General features: G+C 38.6%; 1 protein-coding gene across 1 annotated transcript in view; it reads left to right on the top strand.

Moving 5' to 3' along the window:
* The window catches only part of reck (reversion-inducing-cysteine-rich protein with kazal motifs), a 64,334-nt gene that overhangs the window by 21,283 nt on the left and 22,597 nt on the right, over positions 1 to 20,454 (top strand). Inside the window, exons 2-11 of the mRNA XM_036582866.1 lie at positions 715 to 773; positions 6,315 to 6,389; positions 8,717 to 8,753; positions 9,222 to 9,307; positions 9,829 to 9,876; positions 11,392 to 11,425; positions 12,690 to 12,887; positions 14,237 to 14,501; positions 14,784 to 14,957; positions 19,780 to 19,992. Of these exons, the coding sequence (XP_036438759.1) occupies positions 715 to 773; positions 6,315 to 6,389; positions 8,717 to 8,753; positions 9,222 to 9,307; positions 9,829 to 9,876; positions 11,392 to 11,425; positions 12,690 to 12,887; positions 14,237 to 14,501; positions 14,784 to 14,957; positions 19,780 to 19,992 (1,189 nt within the window). The remainder of the gene's footprint in view (positions 1 to 714; positions 774 to 6,314; positions 6,390 to 8,716; positions 8,754 to 9,221; positions 9,308 to 9,828; positions 9,877 to 11,391; positions 11,426 to 12,689; positions 12,888 to 14,236; positions 14,502 to 14,783; positions 14,958 to 19,779; positions 19,993 to 20,454) is intronic.

The following is a 20,454-nucleotide window of genomic DNA, read 5'->3' as shown; positions in this document are numbered from 1 at the left end:
GGATTTTATGTATATGTCCATCTCAGAGATACATCACAATAGACCTATGTACCTTTCCTGACAACCATCTAATAAGGTGTGGCCCCCAGGTTGAGAACAACTGGTTTAAACACTGAGTTTTTGGTGGGGTTTGTGCAGAGCATAACCCCACTTTGTGGATTTAGGTGACTTAATATTGACTTTTTAATATTGACTTAATGTTGACTGCAGTTATGTATCCTGCTTGTTTTGTTTACAAAATAATCTTATTTTTGGAGAGGAAAAGATGTATTTAAGTGTATTTAAATTTGGATATATTTGAATATTTGACAAATAAACAGAGTAAAGAATTGAATTTTATTTCTGGCCCCACCTGACAGCCCAAGTATTGACTCATACTCAAGGTTTCCATCTCGGAAAAGAAAAATTGTTTAATCTCTAGTTTTGATAGATTGTCAGGTAACAGACGCTCTGTTGGTGAAGAAGTATACCCAACAGTGCAGCTATCTTTCAGGCATGTACGCTGTTTAACATAACAAAAAATTAAATACAACAGTGATGCATTACTGAATGTCCAACCTGAAAACATTATACACAAGATGATGATCCGTAGGTAGATTCAGAGAGCTGCTGCGGCTCGAGATGAAAGGTTCTGAGTGCTCTAAATAGGACTAACCTCTGTGTTCCTTTGTGTGTTTGTGTTTGTTTGTGTGTGTGTGCATTTTCCTTTTATAGACCCATCCTGCTGCCATCATGCTGCCGAGTTCTCTCAGTGTAGAGAAGCCTGCGATCAGGTAAGAATGGTGCACAAGTAATGTGGCACACAACAGTATACAAACACATATAACATTCCTACTAATACAGTACATGTTAGGAGTGTGAAATGACCTGTGGGTTCAATACAGTGTATAAATATTTCTTGAGCAATATTGATCAACATTGTTCTGTAGGGTTAATATTCAAGATTAGAGTTGACATTAGTGGTGGCAAAAACAGCATTTATTATTATTGTGATGAAATTGTGCAGAAGTTAGAGATTTTAATTATTGAAGTTCCAGTCAAAACAGCCATTAAGTGCAAGTTATTCAGGAGATTTTTAAAGAGATACTGCTGAGGAGATTAGATATAAGGTAATCCACTTGTATATGGAAGGGGAAGTCAGAGAACAGTAAATGAAAAAAACTGAGTTTCAGAAACTGGAGTTTAAATGCTTATTAAAAGATTTAGAGAAAACGGGACTCTTAACAACCATGCAAGATTTGGCAGACCACTAAAACCATCGCCCCACCATCAGATAAACTGTATGTAAAGCTTTCGTTTTTGAGTGTCTCCACTATAGCTGTAGAGCTGAAAAAAATCCAGTGTTTCTGTCCATCCTTCCACTGTGTGAAGACAATTCAGTGCTATGAGTCTGAAAGGATGTGTAGCTGTCAGAAAGCTCCACCTGATAAAAGATTTAACATCACTGAATATATTTGGAATTGCTTGAGATCCAGCCGAACTTTGCAGCTGTGGAAAATTTCCTTGCAGATTTCTTTGAATAACTTACAAGCAAGTCTCCTGAAAAGAATGAAAGACACTGAAAATACTGAAAAAACATTGTTGCTGAGGCCTCTGTGTTTATTGTTAAATAAATGTTTTTCGCGTTTTCCCTCACACTGAAAAGTGAATAACTTAATGGCCTTTTGACTGGAAATTAAATAAATGAAAGATTGTCTCTGACTTTTACACAGTACCATACATCAAATCAAAATACACTGTTCTGAACATATTATCACGAGTACTTAATGAACACTGACCAACTGCGTGTATCATTACAAAGAGAGCATAAATAGTCCCATTTAATTGGATTTATACATTGCAGTATGTGCAACACTGAATAAAAAGCGTTATGCTCACAGTTTTTAATGGTAGTCAAAAAAACAGTGTACTGTGAAAATATCTGCTTCGAAGAATCGGATTATTATATCTTTGCCATAGTGCCCCCCTTATTTGACATTGCAGATTTCTCTAACATTACTAATGACACTTTGAGGTCTGATGGGTTTTAATTCATTCTTTGTTGGGGTTTAATTAGGCTCAGCTCTTGATGTGGTGTAAATGTGAAGACAGCATCCAAAAGCTTATTCTTAGCTGGCCAAAAATTAGCCATGATTACAGAAATTGTTTCTGAGATCTTAGACTCTCTTTATTCACGCTGCCAGTTCTGAAATTCAGAATCTTGGCCCATCTTGAGAGATGTGCACTTCTTTAGTTATTTGTCGAGCTAGTCTGGATGAATACATTTTTTGGTATGTGGGTATTTCACTCTCCATCACTTGTTGTGAGTAGTGAAAGGAGCATTAGCCAACAGAATGCAATCCTTATTTGCCGAACAAGGCGCTCAGTGTCAGCTCTGCAAGAAATATATAGACTGTTTGGACGTGAAGTGCTGAGGGTTTTTTTTTCTTCCTTCTTTGAAGTTGGGTGATGAGAGAAAGAACGAATAGAAGTTTCCCTCACTCCTCCTGCTTTACTGAGGAGCAGGTGAGGGCTCTTTGGCTTACTTTTATTTACTGCGGAGGGGGGAGAATGCGATGGGGCCAAGCAGACTCGCGTCTGTCTCCTGAGCCCCAAAAGACATGAAAGAGACATCTGAAAGGGCTCTTTTGGGCAATCAGAAACAGGCGGCCAGTGGCGTTACTTTAACCTTCAGCCCTCTGCCAGCAGCAGCCCCCTCCGTACTCCTTAAAGTGAAGGTTCATTCAGTCTACAGTGGCTGTCGTGACAACAGACTGGCCTAGAGAAGCCCTCTTGTGCCCACAGTTGCACCTGCCGATGAGAGAGAGAGAGAGAGAGAGAGAGAGAGAGAGAGAGAGAGAGAGAGAATATATAAGCCTGAATTGTTCATAAGTGAAAAATATAGACAGCATTGTAGAATGATAAAAAACATGGACTGGAAATACAACACAAAATCACAGAGGCTGAGAGATCGACAACACGAAAGGCAGGGCCAGAAAAAGAGAGATTAGAACAATAATGACACCTTGTTAGTGCGGGTCTGTAGCACCAGCATTTTGCGGAGAGAGAGAGAGAGAGAGAGAGAGAGAGAGAGGGGAAGGTTCCAGGCTGTGTCGCTGCCTCACACAGCCGTAATCTCCCGGCTATTTCATCTTAATGGAAGCCTGGAGCTTTGATGAGACGAGGCCTTCAGCCCTCTGAAAGGAGGAGGACGGCCCTCTTTAGATGTTCTGCCTGGCACCCGCCATTGATTTAGCCTTCCAAAAGAAAAAGAGAGAAAAACTTTCCTAAATGGACTGGATAGGTCATTCGCTCGCAGAGCCTCTGGTCCTTTTCTGTTGTAGCGTGCAGCAGGTTCCCTTTGATGAGCCGCCAAGAAATCACTGCCCATCAGCTGCTCTTGTTTTAAGTATACGCTGAGGGGTTTTTCCAGACTGTATGAAATTACCATACATCAGTCTGGACTAGACACCTTAATTAATTTGAGCTTGTCAGCAAATGCGCATAATTTAATACTGTATGGAAATCTTGTTATTGTTTGCACATGTAGAGTATGGTCTCAAAATTTTCTTCTTCCTTAATATATTTTAACTTAATATTTCTTCAAGACTTTATGGACTTCCATACACTTTTTTTGTGAGTCTCCACGGTAGGTGCTCTGTAGACGTTCACTTTGTCGCTCATTAATATTCAACTAAAGGTCACTAAATGCAACTGAACATTACTTTGAATGTAGATTATATTAGCCCTAAGCTTACACCTAACCCTAACCTTGACTTCAATCTAGAACCTAAACCTAACTCAAACCCTAATGCTGTTGATAATCTCCAGTGTAGTCTCAAAATAAAGTGTGACCTGGCTCTTCATTCCAGCACATTGGAGTGGAAGTAAAACAATAAAGTGCAGAATATCAGCTTTAATTTTAGTGTATTAATGTTGATGTAGGAACCACATCACTTTTATACATAGTAATCATATTTCAGGTGTCCATAAGTAATTAGGCAAATCAATATATTTGTTTTTTCTCGAAAAATATTTTTAAAAATTATTTTTTGTTATATAAAATATATAGCTATAAATTAGTCCCCAAATGTTTTCACAGGGCATAGAATTGCACTGAAAGTATTTTAGGGTTATTGCATGAATTAGGAAATAATAGTTCATTGTATTCACCAAAATGTTTAGCTTGATAGCTAATACTAGCTTTATTTACAAATACATAGTTTTCTACCTATTTTTGCGCAGGAGTACAGTGCCAAAACAACAAAAACATTTTAATTATCTATGGGCCGCACTGTGTCCAAATACTTTTTCTCTGTTTTAAAAAAAAAATCAACTAAAGCTACTAAGTACTATTCGGACGAGAACTTTACTTGGGAAGGTGGGATATTGTAATTATAACAGTTGTTTGGTTTGTCAGTGATTTCAGTCCTTCTGTATCCACCATGTCAGTCATTTTTATGGACTGCACACTCCAGCGTTAGTAAAATTTCTTCCATCTTTTACCCACCATAAAGCGGATCGTAGAAATGACCCCATATTATGTTAATCCTGTAGGAGTCACCATGGCGGTAAAATTTTCATGTGTTTTGGTAAGGAGGCACTCAAAGAAGCATTTACTTATATTCTCTGTGGCCAATATGTATAGTGCTTCCTCAAATGTACAACCCTGAACATTAAAGCCTGTAAAATGACAGAAAAAGTTTGATTTTATGCAGCAGTGTTGACTTTTGGCTGTAAACGAGCTAACAACAATGCTAATGACACTGCATTCACTTAAGATAGCTAGGTAGGGTAAGGGTAAAGGAAATTGCAATTGAATGAATTGTTTGGACATGAGCAGCCGTACGTATTGCTTGTGGAACTTTTTGGTGTGGCAACAATGCATCGTATCCAGATTTCTTATCACATGCGAATTGTTCTACACAGAAAACTTTACAGACGTCCTGAGGTAATTATATTAATTACATTACCCCACCTCTCCGTGTAAGACTAATCCTGTCTGTAGTACTCTATTCAGAGTGAGTGTGAAACAGTTGCTTATAATGCACAAGATGACTCACCGGTGATTATTTAGGACTTAAGTGAGTTTTGGCAGACATATGTTCAGGTAAAGAAAACTGACAGCGTGTCCCAAAGGTTTGAATGGTAGTTAATCTCTCATACAGTATATTTTCTCAGAGTAATCCTCAGCACCCAGCGCTGCCTAAACAAATTCAAAGCAACTATGACACCCTCTTGCCTATGGCAGTTGTTCCTGAGACTGGGTTTCTTCAAACAAACATAAATCAACAGAATTGAAGTTGCTTCTCTCTTCCAAACCAGAATGTGTTGGCAGATAATATGTTCCCAGAGCACGATGACATTAATGAATGGTTATAACATGGCCCTGTTCAAACTCACATTCATCGCCAATTGATTTGGTTTGAGAAAAACAGAGATGGCAAGACTCTCAGGCCACAGACCTAATAGTGCTGGAAGACTGTGAGATTCTGCCATTTGGAGATTGTTTCAGAGATGGGTTCCAAAACAGGTGTGGCCAGTGCTCAAAACAAGTGAGAAATATAAACAGTTGTCTGCTTTCGTGTCCCCACAAGCACAAGAATCACTGAATGTCTTTGTCTTGCCTATTTGCTGCTGAATCCTCGCTAAATTGTACTGTGTGGAACGTTCTCATGGTGACTCTTTGTGAGTATAATTGATTCCATGATTCTCTGTCAAAATAAGAAAACACACAACTCATGAGCATTTGCATTGCTGAAAGGAATATTTGTAATGATTTATAAAAGCACTGTGGGGTCACACATCCCTGATAAATCGATAGTTTGATGGAAAATCAAATCAGATTTTCCCTTTATCCCACTTTTAGTTGATCAGTCAAGGCATGTTTTGTCTGTATTTGCTTCTTTTTGTTTTGTACTTGAGCTATGAGGTCAATGTAGCTATCAAGTAGTGGAAGCTTATACCCAATCAGTTAGCATCATGCAAACTTCATGCAGTGAACAGTCATCTCAAAACCTCAATTTTGTCTGTATTCATGTTCATTTTTATAGATACTGTATGTCATTCTGTGTCAAATACACAAGATTAGCCAACAACTAGGCAAATATGACATTTGAAGCATGTGCAATTGCTAACTGGTGAGTTAAATGCTTCCATTACTTTAGCTTTGTACCTCCAGTGCAAAACAAGACTTTGTACATCAAACACGTCTTCGCTGAATTACATTTACTGATAAGGGTGATTTAGATTTGTCGCCAGACTATTACTTCAAGATATCAACTTTTAAGTGGTGTTCAGCAATAAAATCTTGATTTTCTTTCTTCTGCTTACAGCTTACAAGTATTAGAAGTGAATCCCATTTGAGGTTCCTTTACCAGCGTCTACCAAGCTACTGTCCAGAGTCTATGGTAAGCTGAGCCTCCTATCTATCAGACTGAGCTCTAAATTGTGGTCAACGTTGAAAGCTGTCGCCTAAACACCACAGGAAGTATTAAACAGTGGCCATTCTTGCTCGCCGTACACCCCTTTGATTTTGCAGTGCTGTGGTCTCACCTGGTCGGGGTTAGATGTATGAAAGATGAAGGCTGGAAAACAGCTTCATGCCCTCCACCATCATCCCTAATTACAAACCTGGAATGCTGGCATAAGCAACGTGCAATTAGAGTCAGCCTCTAATTAGCCGGCGAGTGGAAAGCTTTATTTTATTTGGACATGTGTCTCGCACTAATTTGCCCAAATGGATTCAAATGGATTTTGGAAGTGGTTTTGCAGAGAGCTCAAAATCTCTTTCTGCGTTCCTCACAGTTATGTGTGATCTAAAGGGCCACCCATTGGTGAGGAGGTGCATAAATGCGATTGTGCTTGCAAGACATCGAAGACTACTGTGAATTTAGAGCATTCTCTTCTTTATGAAGCCTATGTATGCTTTGAGTTCTTTTTTCAAACTTCTGCCCTTCACAAACAACGATGATGGTCTTTGACAGGGGCTCCTTTTTTCAGCAGCCAGAGAACATGAAGTATTCACAGTGACGTACAGCATGAACCTCAAACAATATCCTGTTTATTCGGTTGATGATCTTGTCAAAGCCCGCAGCTTTGCTAGAATGGGCTCCCTCTGCAAGTCAACATGCTGTCTGCGTCATATGAGGAGGAGCAGCCAGTATCCTGAAAGCTTTAGCTGCTTAGTCCAGCACCATCTCACCACAAGGCTTTTTGCGACTTTTAATGAGATTGTTGAGTTTCTCGGATTAATATATTTTTAATTACGCTCAAGTCGTATTTAGAGTCACTTTGGAGCCCAGCTGAAATTTAAAACGCACTATAGCTAACCAAAAGAAAAACACTGCTGCCAAAGTACAATTCACTTTAATTTCAATTTGACTTTATTAGGTATAGCTCTTTTTACAACAGGCGTTGTCACAAAGCAGCTTTACAGAAATCCGGGTCTAAACCCCAACTGAGCAAGAAAATCCAGTAGTGGCAAGAAAGACTTTGAGAGGAAACAAAACTCAAAAGTGGAATAAGACTTAGGGGAATTTTGAATAAAGAAACAAAATGAGTCTAATCATCAGATGATACTCAGATTAACTAATAAAACCCAATGACTAAGCCTATCAGAGGTTATCTAAAAACAGTGCAAATGAGAATTAAATCCATGACTGGATTCAGTTAAATTCATTAAAGTCTCCAAGACGTCCAGTTGAGGCTTTCAGAGTGGCAAGAGTCTACTGAATTCATTTTCTGCAGGAAGTACAGCATGTAATCGTACCTTGTTGTTGTTTACATTCTCTCAGTCTAGTTTGATTCAGTTCAGTTAAGTCAGTTCAAATATTAAGACTTAAGCTTAGTCTTTAAGACTACTTTCCATGAGCAAAATCAGGTAGTCTGTTAAACTGTTCTCAAGGAATACAATGAGGACATAGGTAGGCACAAGATATGCACTTAATGCATAATAAATATACAGCACAACTTCCAAGCAATCCTTTCATCCCAGCAAAGTAACAGATTGCCTGCAGATGTAAATGCTTAAGAGCTTTATGCAGGTAAACACAGAATACTCCTGTAAATCCTTTTATATAACCCAGGCTGATGTAACTCATAATTAGCCCAAAATTTGATCCATATCTAAATATCTACAGGACTGTGTTAAAGTCAGAGACCAATTTTTATTTATTTAGTTTCTAGTCAAACCGGCCATTAAGTACGTAAGTTCATTTTTCTGGAGATATTCCTTAGGATATTAAGATATAAAATAATCCTCTTGGATAAAGAAAGGAAATGTCAAAGGAAGTTAAGTGAAAAAACAGGAGTTTCCAAAACTGTAGTTAAAAAAAAAACATTAAAAGATACAGAGTAAAAGGAGCTACTAATAATTGTGCAAGATCTGGTAGACCACCAAAAACATTACCATCAGATAAGCAGTACCTTAATCTTTACGTTTAAGAGAGAGGAGAAAATCAAGCTCCACTCCTGCTTCAGATCTGAAAAAATCCACAGGTGTTTCTGTTCATTTTTCCATTATGAGAAGACAGCTCAACACTATGAGTCTGAAAGGATATGTACCTGTCAAGAAGCCATTAGTGAGAATCACCTCTTGACCACAAAATTAGTCCAGAACTAGGCTTAGTTTTGGTGCAGGAAACATTCAGGTTTAACCTTCGAGTCTTCTACAAACATGTTGTCTTTGATGTGTGTCTCTAATACCTTATAAGACCTTGCTCTTGTTTCTTTGCAGAATGAGCTTTGGATCTGTATCAACTCTACGTTACCAGGTAAGAAATACAGCCAGAGCTTCTCACAGGGATGTGTAGGGGTGTTAGCTGAGCCCACCTGTGTTTTCGCCTGTGTACCAGTCTTAAAAGAATAAGAGAGGCTTTAGACTGTCTGAAGATCTAATGCCTCCCAGATGCAAAAATATCATAGCTCATATCCATGAAACCCCATCTAACAATACCCATTAAAGTACTGGTCCAGATCTTTGAGGTTCACCATGAAAGGAGCCAGAATTGAACCCAGTACATTAAAAACATGTTGGGCAAAATGTTTGTTGAGATTGATGGTTTGGTGATGATAGTGCTGCTGAGGTTCATAAGTAGTGTGCATGTATTATTGCACTTCACAAAATCCAGCATCATGCTGTTCGAATGGATCTGGGTGAGTTCTAGATGAGAGAGAGAGAGGACATTGTTCTGTCACTCTTTGCTAACTTCCTAAGTTTGTGTCTTTGCTTGGTTTTTTAGGAGCATCAAGGAAATCAGATGGGTGGGTGGGTCTGGGCTGCTGTGAGTTGGCCATCTCAGCAGAGTGCCGCAGGGAATGCAAACAGGTAGTTACTTAAAATAGGTATTTCCTGAAATTTTGCAGATTTTCTGTTTCTAGCTGAAATAATAAAAATGACAAACATTTTCCAAAATGTTTTAGACATTTAGCAGAAATACAGATACTTTTTTAAAGATGAAGTATGCTCTGCAAGCGTACAACAAAGTGTCAAAATATAATGCTTTCCAGTAATTTCATTGAGTAATAGAAGTAGTGGTTCCTCCACTAGCAAGGCAAAACCTTATATTTCTATATAAAACCCTTATTTCTTAGTAACTGTATATGTACATGTATAACTCAGTAACAAAAAATGTCCTATTGAAAGGACTGACTTGTCAACAATAAGCAATATATTTTTCATTACTTTTACTTTAAATTACTATGTTTTATGCAAAAGGCAAAAAAATGTCCATTATGTTATGTGAATTGACTGTTGTATTTAAAACCTTTGTCAAGTTTCTCTGCAGTCTCAGCTGTTGTCATTATCTGTAAACTATCTCTGTCATATTTTTTGTCTTTTTTTTTCAGGCATCTTCTAAGAACGATATCATAAAAGTATGCAAAAAAGACACAGAGGTGAGTGTGTGTAACACCATGTTGTACAGAGGAAACCAAAATCTTTGCAAGTCTTTATCAAAGTTATCAGTAGAAATGGAAAAAAAAAAGGCAGAAATGGGGAGCCTTCATTATAGCTGTACATATCAGCGAGTGTAACAGCCAATAACTAACCTATGGAATAAGAGGGGGCTTTCAAAACACACTAGATGTTTTATGGCTCAGATTTGTACTTTAATGCATGTGTAGTTACAAAGCAAGTTTCTTTAGGTCAAAACATGAGCAGATACACTCATAATAAATACTGGATACGTCTAATTTCGTCTTAGATTTGTCAGTGTATGTTTATTTTTATGCAGATTTAGAGATAAAAAAGCAAATAAACACTACAGCAGATTAAGCTTTTATCATATAAGCAACTCAGTGTTCACGACTGGTGCTGACTTCTCATTTCTTTTATTTGTTTGACTTGAAGGGTTATTGCAGCATGTCTAAAACTTAATATTTGTCTTTATTGCTGTGTCAAGCAATAAAACAGCCTTTTCCAACCAGCCTTGTCCTCCTCGTGAGGTAATTTCCTGTCAGTTGAACTCTGAAGGGAAGTAATTTCCGTGTTCTGACTGGATATGACATATATAAATTATGATCCAATATAGCTGGAATTTAGGTGTCTGGGTGTAAGCAAAAATGTTAAGTAAACATCAAAGAAAATGAAGTCTTCATATTTCTCAGTGCAGTACCCAACCTAGCTCAGAACCTAGCGCTGTTGTGTGCTTAACTTTTTTGCCTCCCCCCCCCCTTTAATCTCCTCCGTCCAAACAAACAAACAAACCAGCAGGCATAATGTTTGGTTTGGAGCAGACTCCCTCCAGCTTTAAGGCCTGGGCTGCTTTCATCTCGCGCCCTCCACTTTACGAGGAGTCTCAGTCCGAGCCAAAGCACGCAACAATGCTGGCTAACCTTTATGAAGCTCTGACAGGAATCTCAAGATTCTTCACTCAGAGAGGATTTCAAAGTAAGGTGCTGACGAGCAAGCAGGGCACACATGCTGTAAGGCCAGAGTGATCATGATGCAGTACTTGAAGACAGCTTGGGAAGAAGAACCTTACAGTTGGTGGTGTTCTATTAGCCAGCAATTGCCTGGAGCATGAGAAAACAGCATGAGCTTATGATTTAACCCCTTAAATGGCTGGGACCCCATGGCAGGGCCAAGCTTCTATAACTTAAGAACACCTGAGTTATAATAAGCCTGGGATTTTAAGGGGTTTAACTTGTTTTACATCTGTACAAAAATAATGCAGTGGGAGGTTGGAGTTCTTGACATTTCTCAGAAGCAGAGGAGGAGGAAACAAAGAGCTGTTTGAACACATAGTCTGCAGTTCAGATATTTTATCTGCTTGTCTTTTGATGTTGAAAGATAAAATAATCTATTTATCATAGCGCTGCCAAAACAGACACATAAAGGAATTATTTTCACTATCGTAGTAGTTGTCCATGATGTCTGTATATAACATGCTCTCCTTTCTTCTCCTGCAGAAACCGCTCTACAACTGTATCACCAAAAATGAAAGTAAGCATATTAAAAATGCATAAAAATACCACAGAAAAAGCATATGCTGTCACCACTGTCACTATCAGTCAGCTATTTCGCCTGTACTTCATTTTGCTGTTCCTGAAGTAATGTATTTCCTACAGAGCTCTGTGGCTTCTATGTTCTTTAACATATGGATGTGAAAAGGAAAAGAGACTCCATTCTGTTGGCAAGTCATGTTTATATGCCTGCAAGGCAGGTTCATGACCCCCTTCATGCTGAAATTTAGCCTGCCGTTGAGCTGACCAGTGAATGAAATGCTTATTTGTGTTCATATATGAGAGTGCTGCCCTGCGGACACCGTCAGTCACGGTATGGGCTTCCTGTCCAGACTTTGGACAGGGAGACATGTGGCCCTCTGCACAGTGGCACATAACCTGCAGTTCAAGTGACCCAAGGGGCCCACAGCAGATCTGTTTCTTTGGCCATATGCAGCTCAGGGCTGTAGCTGGTGTTTGCATTTTAGTAGACATGTTTCTGCATGCATGTGAGCAGGGCTGTCATGATCAATTATATCAGTAATTGGGTAATCTGCTGATTATTTAGACTAATGATAAGGTATGCAGGGTTTTTTAAAAACAAGCAATAAGCAATAAAAATAGACTTAACTGAACAATAACATGTACAAAGTACTTTACTGAACAGAGATAAACTTTAAAAAGCCTTCATTAAACATAAGAACACTATCTGACAGAAGAGGTATATAAATGGTTGTGTCGATAGGGCTCTGTTTCTTACTGTAAGAGAGATCATTAGGAGAATTTCATGTTCATGTTCAATTTCAATTTTTATGCATTACTGTCATTACTGTCAGTTTTTTTCATATCGCAAAAGCTGTCATTTTAATGATACCTTGCATTATTCAGTGTTGTCTTAGTACGTTCAAAATGGGATTATGTAACCTAATAATGCTGCGCTTGTGAACTGGCATGCTACATTCATTAAGCTTTAAGTCAAAAAAAAAAAGTGCTGCTCTTCTTTGTGAAAAAATGACCTGGGGCTTAATTTAATCACAAATGCAGTTTGGTCAGAAATACCACAGTTAGATGTTTTCACCAAATTGTTCAACCTTAATTATAATGTAAATTGCCCAACTAGTCATTGCCAATTTATCAGACATCCCTACTGATTTTTCTTTACTTGATTAATAGACTTAATTAATGGACTTGATTAATAGGAGTCATTTGGGAATTGCATGAACTCATTGCATATTGGTCTCTGCTCTGCTTCTGTGTTCTCCAAGTGGGCTCCGTTTGCTGCAGCTATGCAGGGAGACACACAAACTGCCGCGAGTACTGCCAGGCCATCTTCCGCACGGACTCCTCACCCACCGTCTCCCAAATCAACGCCGTCAATCAGTACTGCCAGAGCATCAGCCCACAGCTCATCAAATGCGTGGCCAACTACACCAAATCCTACCCAACCAGGAGTCCCATTGACAGTGAGCATCACCTTACACTCTTACTGTACAGTCACAGCACAGCAAAAATTACTAGTCTCACATTAACTCTTAGTTTACGTAAGCCTACTGTGTCCTGAGTGGAACCATATATTGAACCCACTAATGGTCTCAGTGTAACTCAGTAAAGATGTAACATTAGTACAGTCTTTTTCCAGTTATTATTTTACACGTGTTGGTTAATAATCTTAAATTATTTTAGTCTTATTCATCTGCATATTGACAATGTTATTTTTTGAAATTTGGTTTACAAAAATTAAAATGACAAAATGCAGTACTCTGTATATTGAGTATATTGAAAAGCTGTTTATCTGGGCAGTAAGCATTTATTTACTCAGAAAAACATTAATATTAGACTAAATTTAACTAATATTAATACAATAAGTAGTGATTTTACATATGTGAATATACTCATTTAACTGTTTCCCAGCATCTCCTTGAAGAACTCCAATATTATTTATAGTGATCATCCAGCACTTACTTTGGCTAATCAGTAATTCATTATGTTAAATCAGGTGTGCTGATGATACAATTTAAATCTCTGTGATGGCTAGGGGCATCGAGTTCTAAATACGTTTTTAAAAACAAGAAATTATTTTTACTTTTTTCCTGTATTTTTGTTTATTTGTATTTATTCTAATTACATATAGAGTTTAGCTGGCATAAACACTTACTGCCAAGAAAAAGAGTTTTAAGCAATTTGCTTAGGTGCTTTGGTCCTGCTTTTTCACAGTACTGTATATAACATATCAAACGGTATACGATATACGATACACAATACAGAAAGAACTTATAAAAAAAGCTTTCCATAAAAGACAACAGATAGCAAGTCAGAAAATATAGGAACAAAATCAAACATGAACCCATGTTCTTTTTACCATCTCAAAAGATATCAACTACTTTTTTGAAAACAAGACATTCTCATTTCTTTTTACTGCATCTGTGTTTGTTTCAGTTTATTCTAAAGATATATGTTGTTTTTACAAGCAGGGACACTTTTACTGCCAAGATAATTGCTAACACACTACTTTTGCATAGTACTGTATGTAGGAATGTAGGATGCACTTTGATCACTTCTTAAAATGTGTTTAATTGCTGAGAAAATATATATATTTGGTCTTAAGTAAAGAGGGGATTGTGCAGTCACAGAGATGTTAGGAAAAATAAGGGTGAAAACAACCCAAGTGAACAAGATCCTGTATCACTTCAGAACAAAACAGCAAAATGTGCTGAGCAGAGGAGCTCCAGAGTGAAGCATCGCTCTATGCCAGTGGAGTTTTGTGCGTTTATAGTGTCATCTTTTCTAACCAAAACTGTACGTGCTGCTCTAGGCCTGTACTGTTGTGACCGTGCAGAGGAGGCCCATTGTCAGACCGCCTGTAAACGCATCCTGCGCACCATGACCGCAGAGAACGAGATCATAGAGAGTCTGATCGCCGAGTGTGGCAGTCAGCCCCTCCCTCAGGACCCCCTGTGGCAGTGCTTCCTGGGTAATGTTTACCCTCCTACCAAAAGCAACCCAGAAACCTCACCCACAGCCAAGATGGACTGCGCCAAGCTCCACTGCTGCTCCAAAGCTAATACCTCGCTGTGCAGGTCAGTTCACAGTCACTTAGTGCCAGTAGGGGCCCTTGATGTTTGGGAGAAACAAGTGAATCTTTTAGCTATTCTGGCTGCAAACTAGGACGGGACATGAAATGAAAATGAGTGGCTGCTGGAGTAAGTAGGTGGTTCACTATCAGCAATATTGGCCCTTTAAGGGAAAATATTAGAAATGGACAATTTTTTGCCTCAGCTTCTAAGGGTTAGTGTTAAACATTTACATGGGCCCATGCTTCTGTATCTTCCAAGGCAGTTCATTTACTCTCTGTCCACCAGGGACATGTGCCAGGAGATCAGCACCAACTGGGGCACTCAGACATGGCAGGAGTTTGACCAGCTGTGTGAGTACAACCCTGTGGAGACTGACCTCATCACCTGTCTGGCAGATGTGAGGGAACCATGCCAGCTGGGCTGCAAGGATCTCACCTACTGCACCAATTTCAATAACAGGTAACAGAACAGAGCCATTACGGGAAGCTAAAAAACATTCAGCGTGGGGGAAAACGCACAACTGTGATCTGGAGTTGCGCTGGCATGCCACAGTAATACACAGTTATGTATTTTACACTCTCAGCTAACTTTCAAAGCCTCTGTGAATTCACTGATGTGTTAAAAATGGAAACACTAAATTGTGCACCTCAGTAGGGCCCAGCCAATATGAAGATTTTGTGACAAATGCAAATTTTAAGGAGCTACAAAATCAGTGCTTTTAGTGACTGATATCCTTAAACTGTGATTTGTAAAATACTGTATGTCACTTTGTCACATTTCTTAAACTCATGTGAGCAGCAGAAACTCACAAAGCATTTTTTTTTGCAATGAAGACTGAAATTAATTGCTTTAATAACAAATGACATCAGTTCTTTTCAAACTGTTAAAAAATAATATCATTGTCAGTTCAGCCTCTGCAGCACCCCCTCTGGTTCAGCTCCACTATAGGTGCGCATGACGTAGATCAGTACTAGAGTACGAATGTACACCACAGTATGCAGTGTTACCTCCTTGTGATGATGATACCCTTCTTGTGCCATGCTGAACAAATGAGTATGACGTTATAAAAAGTACACTGCAAGAACACACTTCTTAGCTAACCAGATTGTTGTCACTCTCCTAGCTAGTGTTAGTTAGGGTTAGCTATGTGAGAAACTGTCCACAAAATGTGCCTGTGCTGAGCTATAAGAAATATATGGCATTTTGTAAAGGCATGCGTGCGTTAACATCACCTGATGTTATTGTCTCACCTATAGTTAAATGCAAAAGTTTGGCCTGCCCTGGTCAAACTGCATGTTTTGTTGATTTTCTAAGTAAAAATAAGTGAACACATCCTCTACAGAGAACACACTTCTGTGCATTTGAATGCATAATTACTTTTTATTTGCTGAATATAGCATATTGAAAAAATAAACATAAAATGAGCCTGTACAAACATTAAGGCACATTTTATACTGTGTTTAATTTATTGCAATATGTTAAACTCAGCAAATAAATATAAATTGTGCACTAAAGAAAAGTGCAGAAAATGCCATAGTTAACTTTGTTCTTTGTAGAGGTATTAACTTATTTTCAGCAATCAAAAAAACATGTAATTTGTCCAGAGGTGTTCACACTTTTGCCTACGACTGTATTCGTCAGACATATGAAGTACACTCCCACAGTCTCACTGTACTGAGTGACCTCTTCGTAGTCTGTATACACTATATGCAGACAACATGTACTATGCTGTTGTCTAATGATAGGTTTGCAGAGGTAAAGCTCAAATGTTTAGTGTGACTATATATTTACGAATGTCATGTTCCACAGACCGATAAATGTGCTTAGCCGTTTTCCTGGCGTTTTATGATCTGTCTGTTGCCAGGCTGATTTTGTTTCAAGATGCAAATCTGGTTTGATTTATTTTGGTAAGAGTGGTCCAGCATTGTTTTAGGGTTGGTAAGGCATAGAGCAGCTATATTCCACCCATGCTAAATCGTTTGTACGTTCACAGTCACTCCCTTTCGCCAAGCACACCAATCCCAGTGGGCCCTCCCAACAGTTTGAGGTCAGCCATGTAAAACAATGACAGTGAATTTGCAGCAGTTTCTTTATATTCATGGTTAAATGATGAAATGATGTGTCAGATGTTAAGACCGTTGTTTCTTTTCACATGTGGCTGGGTAAAAGTGAACACTCATGGTTTCTTTTAGAGGACATACTGTTTATGATGACCTATGACCTAATGACCTTTAGTGGCTAGTGGTGATGGATTCTGATGGTCAGAGATACAGAAATAAATGTGCAAGAGAAATTGTTAGTACAACACTGTTAAACCAGCACACATTGTACTGTTCTGAATTTATTGTTGTGCAGTAACTCAGGACCCTGAGGAAGGGCTTCAATTTATAATGATCACTAACCCTAACCCTAGGGTTACAACCACTAATCAACATAATTGGTCGATTATAAAAAATAGTTGACAATGAATTAAGTTAGCATTTACTGGGTTTAATGACATTTGTGCATCCCATTTACATCACATGACTGAAAGAGGGAAATATAGGTAGCACAGACTGCAGTTGAGGCTCTTGTACAAACCAAAAAGACTCACAAGGTGAGAAATGCTTCACTTTAACGTCATCTAAATAGATGGTTTCTTGTACAATGTGTAAAAGCAAGCTCAGCGGGCAGCGTAACCATCAGTCACAAGTATAAGAGAGAATATACACTATATCCACAGCAGAAACTTAGCATGGGGAGATACTAATATCTTATTAAAACTGTTGTCAAAAGTAAAAAAAAAAAACAGATCATCACTGTCTGCTTTAGAACTGATTCAATTTTAGTTCAGAAGACCTTTTAGTTAAGCAGAATTGGCTAAGGAGAGTTGCCATTTAAAACTGTTCGAAACTGCTCAGCTGAACTTCTCGGTTATCATGGCTGCTTGTATGCTAATGCACACAAACCAGCTCGGATGTTTTTAGTTTTTTCTCTCTGGGCTTCTGCCTTCTGTCCACATGAACACAGAACGTTAGGTCACTAAGATTTTTTAAACTAAGAGGTTTTTTCAGTATTTGAATGTACACTGATAAACATATATATTTTAAAATGCTGCTTGGTTATTGCTGTTTTATTTAGGGCGAACATGCTTTAGATCTCCTTAACCAACATGGGTGAAGACCGCACTGTTAGCATGATCTGTTACGTTGTATTTCAGAATTTGATGTAATTGACTGCACAGAAGCTTTTTTAATAAGATAAATGATTTTAAACAATGTACTTAGTCTTTTAGACATTTGAATTGAGTAAGATATGGAGTTATATGCATTGGTGTGTCCAAATGTTTTTTTCTTTTTTTTATATAGTATATTTAGTGTATATAGTGTCTCTAAATAAGCACACTAATTAGAAGTAGGCTGATTAATAACATGGATAGTGCTACCCAGAGAGATGTATCATATTAAGTTAAATATTAATTTTTATGTTTGCCTAGATATCATGTTTTGTAGTGGGGGAGACATTTGATGCAATCGGAGGTATTCTGAGTATTGTTTAGACTGGACAAGGATGATGGGTCTCCTCTTAGATGATGGCACCCTTGCTTCTATGGCGGGATTCAAAGGTCAGGCAAACAAACCCTGGCTTTGATTTCCTTTGAAGGATTCCTAGGGAAGACTGCACTGGTGGGCACCCCTGTGGATTTCAAAAGCTGTTGCGTCCTGCTCTGCGGGTGACTTGGCGCTGGTGCAGAACGCAAACAGAGCACAAAGTGATGGGGACAAACGTGGTGTGGAGTGTTGGGCACGCCTGCAGTGATGTGTGCTGTGTGGGCCACCCTGTGGATTGCGCCACAGCCCCAATAAACTCACCCTGACTGTTTAATGATGGAAGGAGAATGCATGCTGATGCCACCCACTGGGATATATCACCTCTAGCACTGTACGAGGAAGCTGTTTGAGTTGCATCATCCGTAACGTCAGGAAATGGACATGGCGAGGAAATCTCAACCAGAGTCACATTTAGACGCAGAGGGTGGGGGATAATGGGATGATAATTTGTGGTAATTTTAGTGATTGATCTTAATGTTTTACTACAGACATTTCCTCCATTTTATAGATTTTGTAAGTTCAGCATAAACAAACAACCAAATCAAAAAGCAAACTTCACTTTTTAAAGTAGTTTCATTTCAGTAAGGCTTTTATCTGCTTTTGGAACAAAAAAAGCTATTTTAAGGGGGTCATTTTGGGAGGAATGTGAGCTGTTCTCTGGGCAACTCCCAGCCACGGTGTAAATTTCTTGCATCCTCTCACCAAAATGAGTCTGTGCCCCACCCTTCAGTGGTTAAAGAGAAGGCTCGTGGGGTCAAGAAACATAGTAAACAAACCATTTTCTGACCAAGGATAAGCCTCCAACCGCACTCAGCAACCTCAATGTAGAAAATCAGTCCGCAGTGGCACCAGCCTATTCCTACATTGCCTACATGAAAAGAGCTCACTGTGGTGGATCATTAAGGAAATGGGGGCTCCCTCTGCTGCAGGTTTTCTTCCAAAGTCTTCCTTCACTAATGTTGAGTGTTGTGAGGTTTAGGGGCATGTTTCAGCCCCTATGTGTGGCAGTAAACAGTGGCCATCTGGAGTGGGACATTAACAGTGTTCCACAAACGTGCTTTGAATTACACTGCTTGTCAAAAGTTTGGGGACACGTAGCTTTTCAAATTATCTTTAATACAAATAAGCTTTTTTTTTTCATTGTTTTTTTTTTTCTTTTTAAAAACTTAACACACGGTACTGTGCAAAAGTCAAAGATCACCCTTCATTTCTTTAATTAACGGTCAAATGGCAGTAAAATACAAGATATCTTGGGACTGAAACAGAAATCCAGCTCCTCTTTTGCTTCATATCTGAAAACATCCGCAGGTGTTTCTGTCCATCCTTTTATTGAATGTGTTTAGGGTTACTTGGATCATGAGAAGCAGAAAATGCAACCACTTGTACTCATGGCTGTTTTGACTGGAAATGAAATAAATGAAGGGTGTTCTCTGACTTTTGCAGAGTACTTTTATTAAAGATTTAGCAGGTTTATTAAAACTTTACCAAACTTGTAACAATATTTGTGTGCTAGCTCGAGGATAATGAAAAAGCCCACACATTATATATCCTTGTTGTGATGTCAGCCCTCATCTATTTTCTGTTGTTCAGACAAAATTTGCTAATTAAAATCATAATATTCAGAAAATTCTAATTTAACACACTTCATCACTGTTTCTCTGGACTTCTATCTTGTATTTCTATATCTTCAGGCCCACAGAGCTCTTCCGGAGCTGCAACATCCAATCAGACCAGGGCGCCTTGAATGACATCAAACTGTGGTCCAATGGAACCATCCGGATGCCTCTGATGAGCATTCCTGTTCTGGATATCAGAAAGTGCCGACCTGAGATGTGGAAGGCAGTGGCCTGTGCTCTGCAGATCAAACCCTGCTACAGCAAATCAAGAGGCAGCGTCATCTGCAAGTGAGTATTATACTGTGTTCATAGGCTTGGTCTTTTTTTTCTGGCTGTAGCCATAGTGAGGTTAGACAGGTTTTAATATGAACATGGTGCATTAGTAATTTGTGATTTACATTAATAATTAGAAGTCCAGAGTTATTATTGTAATTTTGCTATACTTATTTCAATTACTCTTATCATCACTCACTCATTATCTAAGCCCCTTATCCTCCTGGGTTGCTGGGGGGTGCTGAAGCCTATCCCAGCGCTCATTTGGCAAAGGAAACACCCTGGACAGGTTTATTTAAATTACTGATTACATTCTTAATTTCATAGTAGGGTTGTCACACTGAACACCAAATGTTTATTGGACTGAACACAGAAAAATTTTTTTACAGCTTACAGCTTTTACAAAACCTTTCAATTGCAGGCAAAATACAGTCAGTCTGTTGCTAGCTTATTTTAACAGATAATGGAAGTGAAATA

The sequence above is a fragment of the Colossoma macropomum genome, unplaced genomic scaffold (assembly GCF_904425465.1).
Source record: "Colossoma macropomum unplaced genomic scaffold, Colossoma_macropomum, whole genome shotgun sequence".
Taxonomy (NCBI): Eukaryota; Metazoa; Chordata; class Actinopteri; order Characiformes; family Serrasalmidae; genus Colossoma; species Colossoma macropomum.
The sequence above is the reverse complement of the archived record's forward strand: the minus strand, read 5'-3'. Positions and strand labels throughout refer to the sequence as shown.